Genomic DNA, 23,633 nt, shown 5'->3' on the forward strand with positions numbered 1-23,633 from the left:
CCTCCACTTACGTTCAGCTCTCCTGCATTCTTTTTTCATAGCCATTACCATCATTGTGTTACGCCATGGTGCTTTCTGTTTGCTCAACGTTTTCATGACTTTTACCGGAGCAACCACGTCCATGACAGTCAATATTTTCACGTTAAAGTTATCCAGGAGTTCATCAACTGACTCTGCAATTAAAGTTGGTGATATAGCTATGGCCTCCATAAACCGAGAACTAGTACTTTCATCTATATTCCTTTTCTTAACAGAAACAGAGCTATTTTGAGCATCTGGAGTGATCAGCATTTCAAAGAAGACACAAAAATGATCAGAGAGGGCCAAGTCCTTGACCAAAACAGAGGAAATGTTAAGACCTTTAGAAATAACTAGATCCAGAGTGTGCCCTCGAGTATGTGTAGGCCCTTTCACATGTTGCAATAGACCAAATGTGTCAAAAAGTCCAAAAAGTTCTTTGGTGTTGTTGTCCTTGTTATTATCTAAGTGGATGTTAAAATCCCCAGTTATGATGAAGAAGCTGTACTCAGTGGAGATAAGTGACAGTAGTTCAGCAAATTCATCTATAAAATGTGCAGAGTATCTTGGAGGTTTATAAATGGTTAAAAATAAAATTTTGGGAGTACCCTTTAAAATAAAACTGAGGTATTCAAACGACTTAAAATTGCCAAGTTCAGTCTTTTTGCACTGGAATACATCTTTAAATAAGGCAGCTACTCCTCCACCTTTCCTACCACTTCGACACACATTCATAGAACTGAAGTTTGCTGGTGCAGTTTCATTAAGAACAGTAGCACTGCTGCCTTCTGCTAACCATGTTTCAGTTAGAAACAGAAAATCTAAACCGTAGGATAGAATTATGTCATTCACTAAAAATGATTTGTTGGCTAGAGATCTAATATTAAGCAGAGCTAGTTTTAAAGGAACCACAGGAGCCCCTGGGGCAGCCCGAGGTTGTCGTGGTACAGGTAAGAGGTTAGACTGGTTGACTTGATATGCTGAATGTGTTCTATTCTTTCTATTTCTAATCAACACAGGAATAGAAAACATTTCAGACATACTGGGTCCAAGCTTACTCTCCGAACTGTTGTCAGTATCATATCTGCTATAGCAAGGACCCTGAACACATCACAACGTGTTATCATTGTTTTGTATTCTGCAGCCGCTATCAGTAGCACTCGCTGAACATTCTGAACTCTGTACAGCCAGAGTAGATGAAGTACAAGGCTGCTGCTGACGGTGTTGAAGTGGCCTCAGAGAACTTTAAAGAGTCAGAAAATGGATTCTTTTCCAAAAGTGTCATCAGCTGACAGTTCAGAATGTTAATTAGACCTTTACCTGCCAGATGAGTGAATGAAGACTTTGGAACTGGGAGCTTGTCCAAAATTTTGCACAATTTCCTGTTAATCAGATATAAAGTATCTTTGAATGCATTTTACTGAGGAAACAGACACAGTTTTAAACCAGCTCACTGCAGATATGGTGTTCTTTTGTGTACTTCTTGCTTGTAATTTGGCCCTAGGGGCCTGAAGTCTTGTACACAACCTGCGACAGTAATGCGATCACTATCAGAGATGAAGGTAACTTCCTGCATGTCTGAGATTACCATATAAACAGGGTGTGGTCGTGTTGGTTTAGATGTTGATCGGAATGGATAAAGCACATATAGAGCACCGGCCGAAACAGGCCTCTTGTTTTCTTAACACCAACGAGTGGAACGTACTTTCGGACTAGTGTGGATGTTTGCTTTTCATCAGACTTTTTCTCACGTCATTCATTTGCTCGCTGCGTCCGAGGAATTTCAAATCATTCATTCCAAAACACATTCTTAAAGTTCCTAAAACATTAAAACATTTTTCTTAGTAGGAGAAAAAAGAAAACTAAAAGCTAAAATGTGATCGAGAGAAACGCTGAGCGCAAGGCAGGAATTCTTTGGCCGGCCGACAGCACCCCTGAAATTCGAACCCGAATCACAGTAGTGGTGGTCTGCCATAATAACCTTTTTTTTTCCTATTTTATTGATGCATTTTCTCTTAATTTAACGTAGTCAATCTGTCGTCCGCTGCTGGGGGATCCCTGATTGCAGTCGAGGTGGGTATATTGCTGCTCACTCCTCCTCCGACCCGTGCGCAGCCCTTAGCGGACCCTTATTCGCCTCTCTATCTGCTAATCAGCGTTTTGAAGACCCAACCCAGATAGTCCAGTCATCCTGCCCTAGCAGAAACATGTCCGCTGCAGGCACTGCCAATTATGCTTGCTAGATGGCACCCAGCTGACCGGTGGCAACACTGTGTTCCGAACTGAGGAGTTCCTAATCTCGGTGTTGGTGTGCTAGTGGAATATACTGCTGCTCCACCTAAGTGCTCATAATTAATTCTTTGAGGTCTGTGTATGTATATAATATATACAGTAATATATAATATACTTAAGGTATATATATGTATTATTTAGACTCGAAACCATTAAAGGGTTTTAATTACGGTAGCAATCTGTATCGTTTTGTATACATGCGTAATTACTTTTCATTCTCCTGCAGGACAAGCTGTGTTTGCCTCACCACATCCTGGAGGAGCGCGGTTTGGTCAGGGTCGGCGTCACCGTTCAAGCCTTACTGGATTTGTCATCGTCCAGACCGATTCAGACGTCCACCATGTAGCACTAACAGCGGGGTAAAGCTCCCCGAAACGGGACACGCGGGCGTTCCCTGGCATCTTCCATCATGCCTTACGCTTCTCCGCCTCCGGGAGAGCGCTGTCCGAGCGGACGTTACTGCCCTTTACCTCTACAGATACAGTGGCACTGAGGTCTAGAAGCTTCTAGTCCAACACCGTGTTCACTACTCAGAGTCTGAGAGTCCAAACAGCACACGATTAACTTAGGAAAGAAGAGAAGCACTTCTGTTTCCATCCACATTTCACATCGGTCTGCTGGTATAAGAAAGGGATCAAACGGGCACCTTCTAAGCACGCAGAACTTCATTGAACTCATTGGCTAGAATACAGTCGTGTACATAATTAAAAACTGTTTTTTACACATTTTAAAGACTTAATAAAAGTGGTTTTGCGTGCAGACATGGACACACTAGTTATCTACTTATTTATTCAATAACAGAACGTCCTAATCACTATTAACTGCAGTTCATCTTGCACTGTACACAAACTCATCCAAATACACAGTTCATTTGTAATATTTACGTTTTAGCAAGATAAATGTGTGCGGATGGAAACTGTGCTTCTCTCTCTTTTTCGCTGGCGTTCAGTCGGCCGATGTGGAGGGCGCAGTATCCCAGAAAGCCCCTCCTGCATGAAGCCACTGTTTATTCACTTTCATTCACGTTCAGCAAGCGCAGCCGCTAATCCTGATCAGATTGGAGGTCAGAGTTGATGCGGTTATAGAGGCGCTGGGCTTAAGGTTGGGAAACACTCTCGACGGGGGTTAAAGGAGAAGCACCTCTCCTCCAGGGGGTTTGTACATAAATAGAACTGGTGTGTATGACTGAGCTGCGGATACGAGTCGTGGATCGATGTTGTTGAACAACTGTGGAAAAGAACGACTTATCGACAGCAATACACGCCGGATTAAAAAAAACAGTAAACATTTTCTCCCAAATGGTTTAAATGAAGTAATACTGGTTTACAGATTTAGACTGGTCATCCCACTGTAAACCACTGTAAATCTGTCTGTCCATCACTGTTCATTTAAGTTTCATTTTGTTTTAATGACATACCAACATCCTAAATCAGCGCTTTCCAGCGTTTTTTGCACCACGGACCGGTTTCATATACGATATGATTTCATGGACCGGCGGGGGTGGGAGGATTTAATAATATTGCCCACAAATGATGTAAAATTTGCTTTTTTCGCTGCATTGAGACGCTGCTCCCACCTAGGGGTGACAATAAGACAATAACACCCGGCGCGGTACCGGTCCACGTCCAGGTGGTTGGGGACCACTGTCCTAAATAATTAACATTTTTACCTGAGAACATCAGTCATGACCAGGAGAGATTCTGAAAAGCTGAATTGGTTTGTGTAGCACTGATTTGTCAATACAAGAGGCCAAAAACACAACATTCAGACCAATATGTGCACTTGTGATAGGTGCGAGTGCATGAATAGGTAAGTAAGTGACTCCCATGGATGACTTGGCGCCCAGTTGGCGTTTAGGGTGTACTTCTGACTTGCATCTTATTGCAGCCCTGCTTGTAATTAAGCACCACCACTGTGCCACTATTGGGTTTAACACTGTGGGTTGTTTGGATTGTATCTTGTCTTTAAATGCTTCGGACAGATGTGCCAGCTCAAATGTAATGTATTGATTAATGAACTGACTGGCATTGTAGGTGAACTCAGGACAGAACTGGCTCAGTTTTAACATCTCACATGTTCTCAGGTCCGTTAGTTCTCCTACAATATTTAGTTTAGTTTAGTTTAAAACATCCTTCTAAATGGCTCATGTACATGATAGCCCCTCAAATCACTGAAGCCTGAGATCTCTTAGCTTGTGTACATCCATCTAAACGATTACAGGCTGGAATTCTACAGAATCACCAACAAAACAAAGTCAAACACACGTGTATAAACTTATTTATATTTACAGATAATAATAACATGTCAAAATTTCATCTGTATGTTAGAATTAAAACTATATTACTGAATCAGCTTCATTCTTCCCAGATTGTTCCTGCTGTACTGTCAGACTACCACCAATCCCTGACTGTTATTTGTTAAACTATTTGTCCCAGATGATTATTTAAGTTTATTTATTGTATATATTTATTTTCTCCTGTTTCCACATGCTTTACATTTTCCTTGAGTGATTTAGTCCATTTTAAGTCCCACTTTTGTTTGTACAGAAACCCGACAGCATTTTAATAAGCCCTGTTCATCTGGCGTATTAGCTATACCTGTAAATTAAACGTACAATTAAAAGTAAATGAATAAATTGGTCACAATATGCGATGATGTTACATTTACCGTACATTACACTCAAACTGAGCAAGGATAAAGAGTTAAAGTTGGAATAATGGATTTGAGATAAACAATGTCCATCATGGCTTGGTATTAGTCATAGGGATGTGACGATACACTCTACCCACGATGCGATACGATTCACGATACTGGGTTCACGATTTTTTAAACAAAATGAAATTGAAGACAAATTATGACAAAGTTCTCTTTTATTATTTCTCTTTTAAAAAAATAAAATAAAAGTGTATTTGTGCTTATCTTTTATTTATTTAAATAACCAATGCCCTTTTATTTCTGAGGTAGGTACAAACTATGCCAAATAATGCTTATTGTGTAAAAAACTGAAATTAAGTTTTAAAACAAATCCAACATTATATAAATAAATGAATAATATAAATAAAGGAAGTATCCTCACGTAAATACATATGGCTGGAAAATTCCGAACCTGGCAACTTTGTGAAGTGCCGTCAACCAGGCGAGGTGAATAGCACTCTGCTGTTTAAATTTGAATCGTGGCACATGTGCACCGCTTTTTAACTGTCCTGTGGTGCATCGTTACATCCCTACTTAGTCATATTCCCTGTGAATCAGTGTGCTGCATATTCGCCTGACTATAAAGTGGACAAAACCCTCGTGATGTGATGTTGTACTGAGATTATAGTGTTGCTCAATCGATGCAGAGACCTAGACTGCCGTCTTTTTTCCACACTAACATTCCCAAGAAAGGTCATTTTGAGCTACATTCCATGATTCCTAAACGCACTTTTGCAATTTCTTTCACAATTTCCTGTCGTTCCCTATGAATCAGCTGTGCCACATATTTGCCAACTAACCGTTCCTAGCATGTGAGACGTTCCTCTAGAGAAACGGTTTAAAAATGGAGAACGTGCCGGACGCACAGGTTGGCTTTTTTATTCTACTGTACAGAGACTGATACACACACATGTTGGCGGAGGAGTGCGCTTTGTTTCGAAGTGTGTGTGTGTTTAGATAGACGTTTTGTACAAAAACACAAGTTTGTGTGCATGCCCGGATCCTCTGTTCGATCCTCTATAAACTCTGTATGAAAAGTATTAGACCGTTTCTACATGGAATAATGAACCATTTAAAGGGTCGGAAAAGAGAAAAAATAAAACCCAGCTTTTCCAGTTTGTCTCCTGTTTGTTTTTAATAATGTTTGTTTATTTGTTTATTAATATTTTAACGTCATGTTTTACACCTTGGTTACACTCATGACAGGAACGGTAGTTACTCATTACACAAGATTAATATCAAACAGTCCTGGACAATGTTGTATTCCCAATTCACCTCACTTGCACGTCTTTGGGAGGAAACCCACACAGACACGGGGAGAACATGCAAACTCCACACAGAAACTACCCGGACCTCACCACCTGGGAATTGAACTCAGGACCTTTTTGCCGTGAGGCGACAGTTCTACCCACCGAGCCACCATGCCACTCGGTTTTAATAATGTAAATTGCACAAAAAGACGAAACTTTTTTATATGTAGGAAAAAGACATTTGGAATTCAGTCCAGTACCTAAACCCCTACAACTACTTTTCCCAGCTTTGTCTGTGCAGAGCAAACTTTTTCAGCCTGGTCTCATTCGTGTAAAAAAACATGAAGAAATTCTTTGGTTTTGGGGCATCTGTCTTGTTTCAAGACAGATCACGGGTGCTGGAAATTTAGTCAAATTTCTGTGGAAAGGTTTTGCACATCACACTTTGCTGCAGGAAGGAAGGAAAGCCAGGGGTCATAAGAAAAGGAATGAATCTGGGTTTGATTTATGTTCCTTAGGAAATTGAAAGTCTGTGTTGGTGAGATTTTTGATGACTGATAAAAGATCATCACATCTATAATAAATAACATTTGTGGTTTCTCAGAGTGCATGTGGTTTTGATTTGAAGCTCAGGCTTTGTTAGTGCTGTCAGTCAAACCATTTGTTCAGGGACAGTTAAAATGACTTTAAAAACAGATTAAATGTTTTATTGAGCTTGGCAGCACTGGTTTTAATGAGCACATGGGGATTAAGAACCTTTTCTTCAGTTACTTTTACTGGTCAGCACAAAGTGGACAGTGCTGTTAATTGGGTTTGAAATGTCAAGGCTTCAACCAAAATGACGGTGGCTCGATGGGTAGCACTGTCACTGCACAGCAAGAAGGTCCTGGGTTTGATCCCCAGGCGGGACGGTCCGGGTCCTTTCTCCCCGTGTCTGCGTGGGTTTCCTCCAGGAGCTCCGGTTGTCTCCCACAGTCAAAAATCATGCAGCCAGGTTAATTGGAGACACTGAATCGCCCTATAAGTGAATGGGTGTGTGTGTGTGTATGTGTGTCTGCCCTGCGATGGACTGGTGCCCCGTCCAGGGTGTTACTGTGTGCCTTGCCCCCATTGCAAAGCTGAGATAGGCTCGTTCTGATAACATGGACAGTGAGTGTAGAAACAAGCAGGTGGTTTTAATGTTATGGCTGATCGGTGTATATTTATAACAGTTAGAGTAAAAAGTTTAATCTTTAAAAAATACACACATTTAGAAATTCTGTTATGCTGATTATTTGATTAAAATGAAAAACATTGTAATATACTGAAGAAATATACAATATTAATCATATCAATCATATATAACATGATTATTATAATACATATTGTTGTTATATTATAAATTATAAATACATTTTCTCAGTACTTGTATTTCATTAATCACCAAGGCTGAAGGGGGAGCTCTGTCTGAACAAAAGTGCACACACACACACACACACACACACATACGCACACACACACACACACATACGCGCACACACACACGTACATAAACAAAGACACAGAGAGCATCTCAACAAAGGAACATTTCATCTGTCCATTACTGAACACTGAGTGAGTATTCTTTATACTTTCATTCTTAGAAATTCTTCTATTCAAACACGTGTTTTTATATGTTTTCAGTTCATTTATGATAATTATTCACTCCTGGAGACAGTGCTGTTAATGTTAACAAGATCCATATTCTTGTTTTTGTACTTTTTTATGTTTTTTAAGTATATTTCTTTTTTTTTTTATTGTATAAATGATTAAAATGTCTAAACTGCCTGTCAGAAACGATCCAGACATGTGGGTTTACTTTAATATGGAACACTGGTTCTGTGAGGAATAAATCAGTGCAGCACATCTTGATGACATGATATTATCAGTGCTGAAAGGTTTTGTTTCAGAAATTCTGGCTCATGTATGTATGTGTGTGTGTGTGTGTGTGTGTGTGTGTGTGTGTGTGTGTGTGTGTGAAAGTTTCTTTGAATGAGTTTAGTGTGTTGATGTGCCTACAGAGTTTGGGTTAAACTACTGTGTTCTAATAGACATTAAATCTTGTGCTTTTAGTTGACATGTATTATTTGGCTTATTCTCTGTATTTGGTCATTTGTTTCATTCACCTGTTCATATATAAGTCCCTATATAAGGAGATAGGGGGTGGACAAAATGACAGAAACAGCTACACAGGTGAATTGTAATAATTTAACTGTTAATAGTTCATTAACTGTAAAAGTAACACTTTGGCAAATTAGATTTTAAAGTGACATGAGGCGGAGTTGTGTGTTGTGCTGGTATGAGTGGATCAGACACAGCAGCGCTGCTGGAGTTTTTAAATACCGTGTCCACTCACTGTCCACTCTATTACACACTCCTACCTAGTTGGTCCACCTTGTAGATGTAAAGTCAGAGACGATCGCTCATCTATTGCTGCTGTTTGAGTCGGTCATCTTCTAGACCTTCATCAGTGGTCACAGGCCGCTGCCCGCGGGGCGCTGTTGGCTGGATATTTTTTGGTTGGTGGACTATTCTCAGTCCCACAGGGACAGTGAGGTGTTTAAAAACTCCAGCAGCACCAGCACAACACACACTAACACACCACCACCATGTCAGTGTCACTGCAGTGCTGAGAATCATCCACCACCTAAATAATACCTGCTCTGTGGGGGTCCTGTGGGGGTCCTGACCATTAAAGAACAGCATGAAAGGGGGCTAACAAAGTATGTAGAGAAACAAATGGACTACAGTCAGTAACTGTAGAACTACAAAGTGCTGATAAAATGGACAGTGTGTAGAAACAAGGAGGTGGTTTTAATGTTATGCCTGTTCGGTGTTTATATATATAACAGTTAGAGTAAAAAGTTTAATCTTTAAAAAATACACACATTTTGAAATTACTTAAAGTTGGAGGTCGTGGGAGGGTTAAATTGCACGTTTGCACGTGGGAGGGTTAAATTGCATGTGCATCATTAACAAGAGCTGCCAAACATGTTTTTAGTATGACCGGCAGCAGCCAAGATTAATTGCGTTTGCTAGTGAAAGTGAAAACTATCACTGTCTGACAGTCATAAATGTGCATAGTAGTTGCTTAACGCCTTAAAAGTTCATAACACGTCTTCAGCTTTTACTTGGAAATAATGGCAAGGCTGCTATTCAGGAGCTTTTTGTATCAAAGGAAGATGTGCATAGTCAGATAACTTAGTACAAGAAACCTACACCGATTAGGCATAACATTATGACCACCTTTCTAATAATGTGTTGGTCAAACTGTGCTGCACTGTGTATTCTGACACCTTTCTATCAGAACCAGCATTAACTCATTCAATTTGAGGATCCCCCACGTGCATCAATGAGCCTTGGCCGCCCATGACCCTGTCACCGGTTTACCACTGTTCCTCCCTTTGACCACTATTGATAGATACTGACTAGATACTGCAGACTGGGAACACCCCACAAGACCTGCAGTGTTGGAGATGCTCTGACCCAGTCGTCTATCCATCACAATTTGGCCCTTGTCAAACTCGCTCAAATCCTTACGCTCGCCCATTTTTCCTGCTTCTAACATCAACTTTGAGGATAAAATGTTCACTCGCTGCCTAACATATCCCCCCCCCCACTAACAGGTGCCGTGATGAAGCGATAATCAGTGTTATTCACTTCATTTATCAGTGCTCATAATGTTATGCCTTGCTGGTATAGATCTCTGAGCATTAAGGAAAATATCTGCTGCAAACTGTTCTGTACAGTGGGAATCTATAATGGTACAAGCCACCATCTGGGGCAAATCACTACAGATGAACGTTACAGACAGTTATATGCATGGTCATATGACATAAGCCATAAGGTAATAAATAAAGGAGACATAAATAAAGGAGTGAGGGATGGGAAAGGATCAATATCTTCTGTAGCCCTACATCCTAATATAACAGGCCCAGTGTGGCAGTTTGTTGACTGATTTTTTCTGTTCATTCAGGACTAACAGATCCACACAGAGAATGACACTGCATGGAACGTCGGTATGGATGTGTGTCGTCGTCTCCGTTTCGCTGATCCAGCACAGATCACACGCCACCACTGTAGCCGGCCTGTCAGGTGAGCTGAGCGATGCAGCCACACAGAGTGAGACTCGTTTCCTACTGTAATAATAATGCACGTCCAACGTTTAAACGGTCATCTGATCTGATTTAGACAAAAGTGCTCAGGTTTATAAGGGTGACCTGATTTCCTCAGTCTGTTGGCAAACGGCATGTACGTTGGCATGTATAAAGTTTCTGTATGTGTGCACTGCACCTCTACGGTGCCCCAGATAAGACCCTAGTAATATGAGTTCTAAGAGGCTCACTTATACAAGAATACAAGAGCATGGTTTGTGGTTGGGATTAACACAAGTACAGTTTGTTTACTGGCTCATAATTCAAGCAAATGTAGTGTAGTGCTTTATTTTTTCAGTTTAGTAGCCAACTTATATCCGCTGGCATTCATATAACATATACCAGTCTGGAAGGGTAACGGCTAGTAGCAACTCTAATGAGATGCAATGCAAATGTCTCTTGGATTGATAAATAAAGAAATGCCATCCTTTCATTGCAAAGAGCAGAACTAGTTATCCTTTTATAACCTCCTGTCTTTGGATGGCTATTAAATTGTCAAAGACCAAACTCATATATACATAATCTACCAAAGCTTAGCAACCACGAAGTGAAAGTCCTAAGTGCTGCAATTGTCATCAAAAGCAGCTTTACCACTTGGGAACATAATTGTAGCCAATGACCATAAGTTTCATTTCTTTATTCCAGTTTGGTCATTGCTAATTGCTTTGTCAGATAATGGTCAGATCAGCCAGCGAGGGTAAGGGCTAAATATGGTGGCCGAATGTGCCTGGTGGCCATCAAATGTACACTTGATTGATAGCAAACACCCAAATATTTGGATTAATTATGCTGCCTCAGAGCATCTACATATTGTTATGCAGTTGACGGAGGTTTGCTTCACCGTCTTCTGATGTATCACAGTAATGATCTGCCCTATTCATTCATGAAGGCTGTACTTTTTGGGAACATGAATCACACCAGTGACCTTCCTTCTGAAATATGTGAACCCAAACCAAGCCAGCCAAATGCCCACCAGAGAATCTGCTGCTATGTTTCTCCGCTCAGAAACGTTATTTAAATGCAGTCCTTTTACTTTGCAGTTGACCCTCCAGAAAACATAAAGATCACGGACCCCGGCCATCTGGGCCAGCTGAATATCGAGTGGAACAGGCCGAGCAGCTTAGAGAACCTCACAGACTGTACGATCCGCTACCAGCTCCGTTACTTTGACACGTACACGAAGAGATGGAAGGTATTCACACACACCTAGATACACACATACACACACAAACGGTACGAGCGATCACTGCTGTAACCAATTGTTGGATACACCTGGAAATGGAATTCCACTCCCAGCCATATCCAACAGATCTGCTATTATACTTTGCCAAAAGCGTGACTTGAATTTGACATTAAGTCTAAGAAATGAGTTTCTCTTGGCAGATGATCTGCTGCAGTGAGACACACACACACAGACTGATGACATCTGAACAGACTTACATTCAAATGATCATCTTATTTGGGAAAAATACCACACTGACAGGTCGAAACTTTCATATCACCTGCTCAAATATGTACAAGACAACAACTGTTTCCTATCAAAGGTGCATGTGATATTAAGGGATTTATTAAACCTTAGACTTATTGTAGTTAAATGCATTAAATCTGATCATCATTAAGACCTCGTGACTTGGCCATGGCCAGATGACTGAGGTGAAGTATTTTAAAAACAGCAAGGGATGTCACTGGCAGGCTTAATGAGCAACCACTGACATTGGACCTAGGAGGAACAAGCCATAAACTGATTGTTGGATTGTTGGGTGGCTGAGACTCAATGATACCAGAGGACATTAAGGCTATTGCTTCTGACCATCAGAAGACCTACTCTGGCTCAACTTATTGCATATCTTTTTAATACTGGTGGCGGATTCGATCTCAAACAGGGTCAATCCCCTGATTCTAGACATTAAAAACTAGAGTTATGGGGCACCCAGGTGGCGCAGGAGATTCCGCTAGCACAACAGTGCCGAGATTCTGCACTCCTCGGTTCGAAACTCGGCGTTGCCACCGGTCGGCTGGGCACCATCTCGTGGGCATAACTGGCAGTGCCTGCAGCAGACACGTTTCTGCTAGGGCGGGATGACCGGACTACGTGGGTGGGATCTTCAAACGCTGTGTAAGGACCCTGATTAGCAGATAGAGAGGCGCCTGTTCGGAATGCATGGGTAAAAAAGGGTTCCGCTAAGGGCTGCACGCGGGTCGGAGGAGGCGTGAGCAGCAATATACCCACCTCGACTGCAATCGGGACTCCCACAGCAGCGGAAGACGAATTGACTACGCTAAATTGGGAGAAAATGGGAGAAAAAGCATAAATAAAATAGAAAAAAAAATATCAGAGATTTAGAGACACAGAATTAATTTATTTTTGTACTCAAGGATGATTTATATGGTTGAATTAACTAATTAAAGGCTTTAATTAAAAGCCTAAGTAACTAAATGTTCATGTAGCCAGTCATTTAGAAGCCAGTCATTCGTCTATCCTCAAGTCAGCGTTGTGTAATAGCTAGTTCTCCTCTTTAGAAAAAAAAATCTGATTCGCCATGTGGATTAAGTAGTAATGCCAGCGCTCTGGGTGCAGCGTTCGTAATTAAGCAGCATTCGTCTTGGCCCAGCTCACTGAATGCCTGTGGTTTTCTGTGGAAGCATCAGTTCCACTGAACCCTACAGTGAAGACAGATGAAAAAACAGGGTGGTTAATAATATGAGGCCATTGTACTCCAATTCTGACCATCAAATCTCTTTAAATACAGTTTGTCATTGTACATAGCTGTTGTTTGAACAGATTAAGCATGAGCCTTTTTCCTGGTAACTGTGTATGGATATAATAGTGTCTGCTAGTCCTTGATCATGATGTCTGAAATTACAGTTTAGGAATGAATAAGAAAGCATTAATAAGTATGTTTGTGTCAGCTGCTGCTGGAACCTTTTGTATCAAGAGCGACTGTGCAAACATGTATAACTTGGTGTAAAGAGAACAAACCTGAAACTGTAAGCAATAAACAAAATTGTGGTCTGATGAGTTTTTATATTTATAATGTTCCCACATTGTTCTTTGTTTAAAAAAGTCAGTTGATGCATTTAACCCACAGTGCCTAATGCCAAAAGTATATCTGGTGGAGATCTTTAGGTCGGTCCAGATTGATGTGGATTGGCACAGAGTTCGACATGCAAAACGAAGTCTGGCCGCTATAAATTGTGCCTATGTGTAAGTGGGGGAGCGTGTGGTGCTTAATAATGGATTGGCGTTTCCTGCCTTGGGTCATCTGCTTTCTCGTGGTGTTGGACCCATTGAGACCAATGATGGAGCAGATCATGATGAAGCAGTTTCTAAAGATGAATGAATGATTAATGAACCCTGAATGGGATACAAATACAGGATATATCTCTGACTCTTTTATCCCTGAAGGAGCTGGTAGATCTGTCTTGAAGAATGATTCCAAGCATTCCATGGAGAATTAAAGCCATCTTGGGGAAAGATGTCGGCCACTGTGTTTTATTAGGTTCTAGGTATTAATATGTCTATTTACCACAGTACAGGACCAACCACTACATGTATATCTATTTGTAGATCGTATAAGATCATGTTTTTTGTGTCTCACAGAGTGTCCGGACGCTCAGGCTCTTCTACACAGCCCAGTTTGACCTGGAGAAACCTGTCCAGGTGAGGATGCTCACCTTGCTGAAAGGGGCGTGCACCAGTGGAACAGAGATTCTGGGAGATGAGGTGGAGGTTGTAAACACACCTGAACATTCAGGTATGTCGAGTCTGGAATACTGGACGATTGCTATAACGTTCTTTCTACAGAATGGTGTATTGATCTCAGACTGAGTGACACCCTGGCTGTTTTTAAAGTGTAGTTGTTTTGTCTCTCTATAAAACTAAATGTCTGAATGTCTCTGTGGACCTCGCTTGGTGCTCAGTTTGGGTTATTGCCCTGGCCTCTGTTAAAATACAGCTGTTTCATCCACTTGTTATTGGGTGTATTTTAAGTCGTTCTATTTATAAAGCACAGACACCAGCTAATCACAAGTACAATAAAAAAACATTTGGTTCTTAATTAGAAACCTCCCACTGTGGTATTACTAATAGTAAGTGACTTTCAATCAGCTGTAGGCATGTACTGAGTCAATTATTTATGTTTGAAAATGTCCTAACAAGATATTAATCGTTTTTATTTTTTATTTCCAGTTGATTCTTAGGAACTAAGAACTTTAGATGCACAAACCCAGTCAAGTCCAAACTGGAAAGATTGTATTTATACCGATCAGGCATTATATTATGAGCACTGACAGGTGAAGTGAATAACACTGATTATCTCTTCATCACAGCATCTGTCAGTGGGGGGGATATATTAGGCAGCGAGTGAACATTTTATCCTCAAAGTTGATGTTAGAAGCAGGAAAAATGGGCGAGCGTGAGGTTTTGAGCGAGTTTGACGAGGGCCAAATTGTGATGGCTAGACGACTGGGTCAGAGCATCTCCAAAACTGCAGCTCTTGTGGGGTGTTCCCGGTCTGCAGTGGTCAGTATCTATCAAAAGTGGTCCAAGGAAGGAACAGTTGTAAACCGGCGACAGGGTCATGGTGGCCAAGGCTCATTGATGCACGTGTGGTCTGATCCAACAGACGAGCTACTGTAGCTCAAATCGCTGAAGAGGTTAATGCTGGTTCTGATAGAAAGGTGTCAGAATACACTGGGCATCACAGTTGCAGGGCTGTTTTGGCAGCAAAAGGGGGACCAACACAATATTAGGAAGGTGGTCATAATGTTATGCCAGGTCAGTGTATATTATACTGTTGAAGGACGTGTTAGTGCACTTGTTTTTCAAAAAAAAAAAAAAAAAACAATCTTGCAATGATTTAAATACTTTTTAAATCCTCAAACTGCAGTTCTCAAGGGGTTATGGGTTATGACTAAGTCATACCTGATTTTACAGGCTGTGTATTTGACAGACCTGTTCCCACAGCCTACATTTTGCCCTGACTACAAGAAAAGTGCCTTTTGTTTAGATACGCCCACGGTACAGTGTTACTGATAGGCAAGTTTCTCCTGGGGGTGTGAATCATAAAGATCTAACTTCTCTGTGTCTTTCAGAACCTATAAAATCTCCCAGTTTTATAGTTAGTTTCTATAGATGCCTGAAGGTTTAATAGCTTCACATCACGTTACATCAGATTTGAGTTAATGTAAAGATTAGCAGGAAACATTATATTAAATCAGGCTTCAGACGCTGGTGTGCCTACAAGCCGGAGCTATTCCTGATTACACTGTATATCATTTCAACACAGGATAAAATGTTTAGCGAGTCAGTGCATGAGTACCTCCTGTCTGGTTGCTCCCTGGCCTCCACTAAAATATTAAGAGGTCATTAAAGAAGGGAAGCTTTGTGCCTTTGTCTGTGTACTTTCATACCCTTGAGACTGAATATAAAGCAGATCCTAATATCCCCGTCTAATAAAGTGCTACAGAACGCCTGTACACAATGGAGCATTGTTTCTGTACCTTCAAAAGGAAATTTGTTTAAACATCAATCTCCAAACATTCCATATTAGGAATGTGTTTACGCTACAGGTCACATTTTTGACATGACAAGTAAAACCTGGATTTCCCAGAGACTCTTCTTTCAGCGCAGCTTTTACCTCACAAAGGCGTCTAAATCCTCCCACAGTTGTGATTAGTTGTGTCATTTCAGTCAGTTGTAATCATGTTAAGCCATGTGGATAATTAAGGCTTGTCTGTGTGACATGGAATTTAGTCCACACATCATATATACAGAGCAGGCGTAACATTAAAACCACCTCCTTGTTTCTACACTCACTGTCCAGTTTCTACAATCAGCTCCACTTCTTCAATGGTGAGCACTGCAGTGACACTGACATGGTGGTGGTGTGTTAGTGTGTGTTGTGCTGGTATGATTGGATCAGACACAGCAGCGCTCCTGGAGGTTTAAAACACCGTGTCCACTCACTGTCCACTCTATTAGACACGTCAGAGACGATCGCTCATCTATTGCTGCTATCCAGCAGTGACAGTAAGGTGTTTTAAAAACTCCAGCAGCGCTGCTGTGTCTGATCCACTCATACCAGCACAACACACACTAACACACCACCACTACGTCAGTGTCACTGCAGTGCTGAGAATGATCCACCACCCAAATAATACCTGCTCTGTAGTGGGGGTTCTGACCATTGAAGAACAGCATGAAAGGGGGCTAACAAAGCATGCAGAGAAACAGATGGACTACAGTCAGTAATTGTAGAACTACAAAGTGCTTCTATATGGTAAGTGGAGCTGATAAAATGGACAGTGAGTGTAGAAACAAGGAGGTGGTTTTAATGTTATGGCTGATCGGTGTATATTTAAAGATCTAACCAGTCGGGACGGTCTGTGGAATGCAAATAAAAACAGAAAGCTGCTATTTAAAATTTCGCTGTAAACAGTACAGAGTCAAGATTGTTTATGTTTTATCAACTTCCTTCTTAAATACTGGTTAGGTTTCTTGCTGGTTGTGCACTGTGTCTTTAGCTCCACTTGATCATGTGATTCAGAAGCTGCTTTTCTCTTAATGAAGGCCTTCACCTACTTTGTTACATGCGGCTTGTTGTGGTTAAACAGATGTTCTTTCCACACTTAAATATCTGTACCGGTTACTTCCTTCATCACAAATCATGAGTGCTTTGCTTCGTCTGAGCACGTTTACCATGTGATGTCATGTTTATGAGGTAAATCTTTTCCTCAGTTTAAAACGTGCTGCAGGCGACACATTTAAATATATATTTAATAAGAGAGATCTAGGTTAAACATCAGGTATTGTCATTTTTTAAGATTTTTTTATTATAAGGCAGAGAAAATAGACAAATCACAGCTTTGTTTCTTTTTTTGCCTTTCACATTCTGTCACAACTTATTTTGGATTTCAGTGTTTTTGGATTAAGCACCAAGAGTGCATTTCCAGTAAAGATTATACTGTACAAGCCTGTATTAGAAACAAAACTACTTTGTTCCTGTAATGTAAGGCACTGCTGTGACTGGAAATGTTATTCCGTAGAAGTTATTTGCATTAAACTCATAAGTTTCTTTTTTGGAAGAAACTTTTTGAAGGTTTCAGAAGTCCAGAGATATGTTGACCTTGGCATGGGCACCCCTGCACACACATTCTTATGCAAGTACGCCATGTTCCTAAAAAGCTGATGGGGCGGCACGGTGGCTAAGTGGGTAGCACTGTTGCCTCACAGCAAGAAGGTCCTGGGTTCTAGACTGTCCAGGACTGTGTTTGATATAACCTTGTGTGACTTGATGAATCTTGTGTGATGAGTAACTACCGTTCCTGTCATGAATGTAACCAAAGTGTAAAACATGACGTTAAAATCCTAATAAACAAAACAAACAAAACTAACAAGATGACCATCCTTGTAGAATGATAAACAGGTTTGGTGCAGAAAGTCGGATATGAGCTGGGTCGCTGAGCAGAGTTAGCCTGAAGGGGCAGTAAAGCGGGGTATAAATAAGGCGATAGGGCGGAAGGTAACCACCCTTGTGTGTGTTTGCATGGTGAGAGGGTCCTCGGCTGAGTAATACATAGATTTTTTGCTTTTACTATTACTCCGGTTGTCTGTGTCAATCTTTAAGGGTTATTTTGAATTCCCACAACACTGCACGTAAGCTGAAACACTGATACAGTATTATTATCATTTCAGGTGTACCTGGCTCGAGAATTAAGGACTTTGGATGTGTTTATTTTAATAAGGAGTACATGGAGTGTACATGGGAGTCTGGATCTGCTGAGGCTTCTGACTCAAAGCACTACCTCTATTACTGGTAATTCTCCACACTAACCTATTCTCTATCCTTAGGACGCTTTAACCAGGGGGGCAGGTATGGTCAAGTGTACCTTTAATAAGAATGTTCCCATAGTCTATTTTTTCTGGTTATTATTTTAGGTTGACACTCAAACTCCTTGACCAAACAGCCTTTGTGGTGTTTTATTTAATGTCGCCCTTGTTCTATTTCCCTAGGCACAGGGAAATGCGGGGAACAGAAGAATGTCCAGAGTACATCCCATCTCCCGAGATTAGACGAGGCTGCAGATTTCCATCGGAGTCTTTGCTGGAGTTCTCAGACTTTAATATCTGTGTGAATGGCTCATCTGTGGCAGGAGCACTGAAGCCAGCTTTCTACTCTCTGGCGGTCCAAAACCATGGTGAGAGGGATTTACCAAACATGTTATCATGGTAGAACGTGATGCTGTGTATTAGTACTTGGAGCATTGTTAGACTGGACGCTCCAAATGAGATAGACTAACATCCAGTCCAAGTTGTGTTTCCGGGTGTCACCAGACCCACTGTTCAGAATCAGTTACTAAAGATGAATAACATATTTTAAATTATGCATACATATCATATTGTAAACAGGGGACTTGTGCCAGTTCTGCCCAGCACTTTGCTGTTGTGGATGTCACTGGTGTGTACCACATCTGAGTTGTCAAAGCAAATATAGTGTCAGTGTATAGCTGTACATCAAGTGACAATCAAGGAAATGTCATGGTTTCATCTCGCTATTGATAAACGGGACCAAAATAAAGCAAAATTTTGGCACATATTCCACTTTATTTAACTTTACAAAGATGCAGGTCTAGTACCCAAGATGAGAAAGCCTTATTGGCAAAAAAAACTTGTATGCATTAGGAAGAAACATCAAAAGCAGGGCTGTCCAATCTCATTCATGTAGGTTTGAGTGATATCTGATTCTTCAGAGAACCAAGACTCATATGGGGAACCTACCCTTTTAAGGAGGCTAAACAGCTACAAGCCTCCATATTTTCATCTATCCCGTAAAGAAACTTAAACATAAACATCATTTTGTCTTTGTCTCCTAGTCAAACCTGCACCAGTGTCTGATCTTCAAGTCTTCCTTAATGACACCATGTTGCGGGCAGAGTGGGAACCACCCGCAGGTCCCGTGCCGGATCAGTGTCTGGAATATCAGTTTGAAAGGGCCACAGTGAGCCAAGATGGCAGCAAGCAACAGGTAAACCCTCAGCTCTCTGCAGCACATGCTGTTAAATGTTAGCTAATCTTAAACGCACCCATATTTCATTGTAAAATGCAGAAACAGTGAGAGGCGACATTAAGAATTTTTATTGTAGAACATTCATTACTAAACAATGATGATTGTGTAACGACTTGCATGCACTGCAACGTGCTGAAGGACATGCGTGGGAAACCCGAGCGAACGAACTTCACTTCTCCGATCAGATGCTACCTTTTTTGGTCAATCTTCTTATGTTTGTATCCTGAGGCAGACAAGGTCATGGCATGTTCAAAGCACTTCATTTGTACTCTTGTCTGCCAGTGTAAAATGTGTTAAAGCAGGTCTCTGAGCTTCCACGTATCCTAAAGCCTTTTTTTCATTTGTGTTGCAAGACCTTCGTGATTAGAAGCCTAATTGGGCGATATAATTGAACATCACTTCATTAATCCAGTGTAATTTTTTGCCACTCAAGGTTGTCATGAAGAGGACTGAGGCTGTAGGAATGGAATCACATAATCATTAGTATAATCCCACTAACTGGAATATAAGTGAATCAAGTCATGCAGCCTTTACGGCATTTAGCAGACACTTAAATCCAAAGCAGTTAACAAATGTGTCTGTATACAATCCAAGTGAAAGAAGGGTTAGGGCCTTGCTCAGGGACCCAATAGTGGCTGTGGTGGCGAAGTCAGGGAAGTACCAGTTACCAGTCGTGTAACAGCTACCACTGCCTAGTTTTAATCTGTTGCTGACGACGTTCTTGTTGATAGTGCAGCAGGAGTGCTTTCAACATGCAGCGATTTTGTGTGCTACGTTAAGACAGCCAACAAAAATAAAGTCTGACAGCATGATTAACCAGTGATCGGAATTTCCTACCCTAAGGCAGTGTACCCTTCATGTACGAGATGATAAGTTATTTTATTTTTCCCTCTGGAAACACTGGGAGCAATGACAGGGCACAGAACTTCAAACAAACCCCCCTCTTCCCACTTCACAACCATACAACCACAGCTAATCATGTCTGTGTAGATGCCTGCCCTGGACGTCCAACATGCTGTCTGTTTTTCCTAGACAGAGATCACACATGTGCATAATTAAGTATATATTCTTTATTTACTTTACAGCAGACGTCTCTAACCGAGGAGACAATTTTGAAGTTCCATCAGGAACCTGAGAATACTAGGAACTGCATCCGGGTCAGATCCAAAGTGAACGCTTATTGTGCCGATACAGGATTCTGGAGCGAATGGAGTCGATCAATGTGCGATTCAGGTAAATCACTTAAAAGTGCCTCAGCTTTCCAAAGAGAAAAAGTAAAATCTTCTTAGCAGGGCATCCACCTAATGTTCTGGAACTATTTTCACAGAGACTGGCCCAAAAATGACTGATTACAAGCCACTTTGGAATGGTCTGCCACTGATTCTGGCCTGCGGTGTGATTGTGGTCTTCATCTTCTGCCTGACACTGTGGATATTCAGTAAAATGTAAGTTAAGGATGGTAAACGTCTTAAACTGTTGATTAGTGGAATATTTGTTTGTGTAACAATTAGAAGTCAGAGACTGGAATCTGTTTTAATATTTAAGATCAATAACAGTACTTAGACAGAAGCTTAAACCAGGAAACGTATAACATGGGACGAAGAGTTATCCCTATAAGACGTTCCACAAGACTTAAGAGTGTCTGTGGGCATTTGTGCCAATTTAATAAAAGGACTATGTGTGAGGTCAGGTTATGATGTATTAAAGACCAAAGCCTGGGGAACCTGAACCATTGAGAAACTGGGAAAAAAGTGTTATCTATGGGACATTTTTAGTTGCTGAACAGTCCAAAAAATCTGCCCATTCTTGGAATATCTGCAAAGCTCCATCATCTCAAGGTGTGACAGTGATGAAAGTGACTGACAGTTCTACTTTGCAGTTTATAATTGTCTAGGCTGGTGTTCTGCATAACTTCACCACTGGCATGTTTATTATAGTTAATGCGAAAGTAAATCAGCAGATGTGGTAGTACTCAACACGTGGTTTACATACTGGGATGGAAAAGCAAGTATTGAGAATGCTTATTCAGAATGCTTCAGAAGTCTTGTTTCAAACATCCTGACTTTGCCCCATTTCTAATTGTAAAATTAATCTATTATGTGGGCCCAAGTTTGTTGTCACAGTGCTACCAACCCCCCTACCCCTATTAGTAACTCTAAAAACTTCTGCATTTACTTTCACCCTGATTTTCCAGTTGCTGACTCAGTTTTGACTCATATTGGTACAAAATTCTCTCTTAATCAGTGATTTAGACTAGTAATCTCTCAAGAACACATTAATACTGTTTGTTTTTGCACTATTTTGCCAGGTAAACAGTTTTTGTTTTATATTATACTTTTAAGGGGTTAGACAGCAAATGCTGTTTGCAGCTTATCAGTAGGATCTAGTGTGACAATCTCATTGGCAAATTATCGTGTCGTTTTCTTGATAATTGTTAGCAACTGAGTGGTGTTGTGTGACCACTAATCTATCAATCTAATAATCTTATCATGACTGGGCTTTAGGGCTGTATTTGGACTAGACTTGACCCAGTTGCAGAAATACATACATTCACACACATGCATATTTATATATATGGATAGTTAATATTTATTAATGATTTCTAATAAAATGAGGGGACACGTGGACCCCATCAAGAGGTACAGTACAGTGGTGGCTCAGTGGTTGAGGTATTGTATTATTGATCAAAAGGTTACTGGTTTATGGCCCACTACCACCAAATTGCCACTGTTGTGCCCCAAGGCATGATTGTATATCCTAGTGCTGTAAATGTAGCAGATTTTAGCTGAACTTGACCATTTAAAACAGCATACGGTCGGCATACGGTCGGCATAAGGTCGGGGGCAGCAAGGTGGCTAAGTGGGTAGCACTGTCGCCTCACAGCAAGAAGGTCCTGGGTTCGATCCCCAGGTGGGACGGTCCGGGTACTTTCTGTGTGGAGTTTGCATGTTCTCCCCATGTCTGCGTGGGTTTACTCCGGGTGCTCCGGTTTCCTCCCACAGTCCAAAGACATGCAAGTGAGGTGAACTGGAGATACTAAATTGTCCATGACTGTGTTCGATATAACCTGTGAACTGATGAACCTTGTGTAATGAGTGTCATGAATGTAACCAAAGTGTAAAACATGACGTTATAATCCTAATAAACAAACAAACATAAGGTCGGGCCCCGCTCATTCTACTGTATTTCTCTCCAGGTGGAGGAACAGAAAGGAACAGAAGCATGTACCTGTCACCCTGTACCAGGAGAAAGTCCAGAAGGTATTCCCTTCAATATTCAGCCCTGTGATCTAACACCTGTATTCCTGTACAGTTGCACACAGACTGAATGCTGTTACTTTTGGCTCTTCATCAGTTCCAACCTCATCTGTTTACAAAATTGAACAATTCCAGTCTGAATACTGTTTAGCTGTAGATGCACTACGGAATGTTGTAGAAATGTTGCACCTTCTATTACAGAGACTGTCGTGGATCTCTGTGTTATACTAAATGTCTTTGGCAGCATAGCACTACCAAACAGTGTTTTTCTTCAGAATGTATCTTGTGTTTTTTTTTTTTTAATTAAAAATACTGAAATACTGTACTGCTTTACTTAAGGTTACTCATTACATGCCAGAATTCTTGCCAAAAATTGCAGATTTGTACATTGTTTGTATCTGATCTTTTTAAAAGCCTTGTCACTTCAATTTCTGATAACTGTTTTAACCTGTCATGTATTAATCGTAATAAAAATAAGCTTTGTTTTTAGAACATCTGTAATGTGTCCTCACTTGTCTTGTTTCTAGGAAGTTATAGCAATGTTCCACACCCTAGCCAGTTATCTCCAATAACATGACAGTCATCGGCCTGAGAGGGTGTAGGCCCACATGTGCTTTCTCTGACATTCACTGCCCTTTAAAGAAAGTTCACCTTTCTATGAGCGCATTGTGTAAAATTGATACGCATCCAGGGCCAAGCATGAAATAACAGGGATGGTTAAACCAGGGAAAGAAGAAAAATCTGATCCCTTCTTTTAAAAAAGAATAATAATGAAGAACATGCAGGGTTTAACATTTGTTCTTTGCATGAAGCAACTACAACATTGATTTACCCAGTTTAACATGGTTTACCTACCATCGGTCATTTCAGTCTCCAGGTTTT

The 23,633-nt window shown here is 40.8% G+C and overlaps 2 protein-coding genes across 4 annotated transcripts in view; both read left to right on the forward strand.

The window, feature by feature from the left end:
• lrch2 (leucine-rich repeats and calponin homology (CH) domain containing 2) overlaps positions 1-3,082 on the forward strand; it is a 43,539-nt gene extending 40,457 nt beyond the window's left edge. For all 3 annotated transcript variants that reach the window (XM_062988468.1, XM_062988469.1, XM_062988470.1), the window contains one exon: positions 2,537-3,082. In XM_062988468.1, the coding sequence (XP_062844538.1) occupies positions 2,537-2,656 (120 nt within the window). In that variant the 3' untranslated portion in view covers positions 2,657-3,082. The remainder of the gene's footprint in view (positions 1-2,536) is intronic.
• A 7,188-nt stretch (positions 3,083-10,270) lies between these two features.
• Positions 10,271-23,221, forward strand: il13ra2 (interleukin 13 receptor, alpha 2). The gene is made up of 9 exons (XM_062988933.1): positions 10,271-10,367; positions 11,467-11,618; positions 14,028-14,181; positions 18,123-18,243; positions 18,441-18,625; positions 19,301-19,452; positions 20,580-20,727; positions 20,822-20,939; positions 22,691-23,221. The coding sequence occupies exons 1-9, from the start codon at positions 10,271-10,273 to the stop codon at positions 22,785-22,787; spliced, it is 1,224 nt and encodes a 407-aa protein (XP_062845003.1). The 3' UTR covers positions 22,788-23,221.
• Positions 23,222-23,633: the final 412 nt, after the last annotated feature.

The sequence above is a fragment of the Trichomycterus rosablanca genome, chromosome 26 (assembly GCF_030014385.1).
Source record: "Trichomycterus rosablanca isolate fTriRos1 chromosome 26, fTriRos1.hap1, whole genome shotgun sequence".
Taxonomy (NCBI): domain Eukaryota; kingdom Metazoa; phylum Chordata; class Actinopteri; order Siluriformes; family Trichomycteridae; genus Trichomycterus; species Trichomycterus rosablanca.

Excerpts from the sequence above, each read along its gene's own strand:
- il13ra2 (XM_062988933.1), top strand. The coding sequence starts at position 10,271 with ATGACACTGCATGGAACGTCGGTATGGATGTGTGTCGTCGTCTCCGTT. Across the intron at positions 10,368-11,466 it reads CACTGTAGCCGGCCTGTCAG|TTGACCCTCCAGAAAACATA; the intron begins GTGAGCTGAGCG and ends TTTACTTTGCAG. Across the intron at positions 14,182-18,122 it reads AAACACACCTGAACATTCAG|GTGTACCTGGCTCGAGAATT; the intron begins GTATGTCGAGTC and ends TTATCATTTCAG.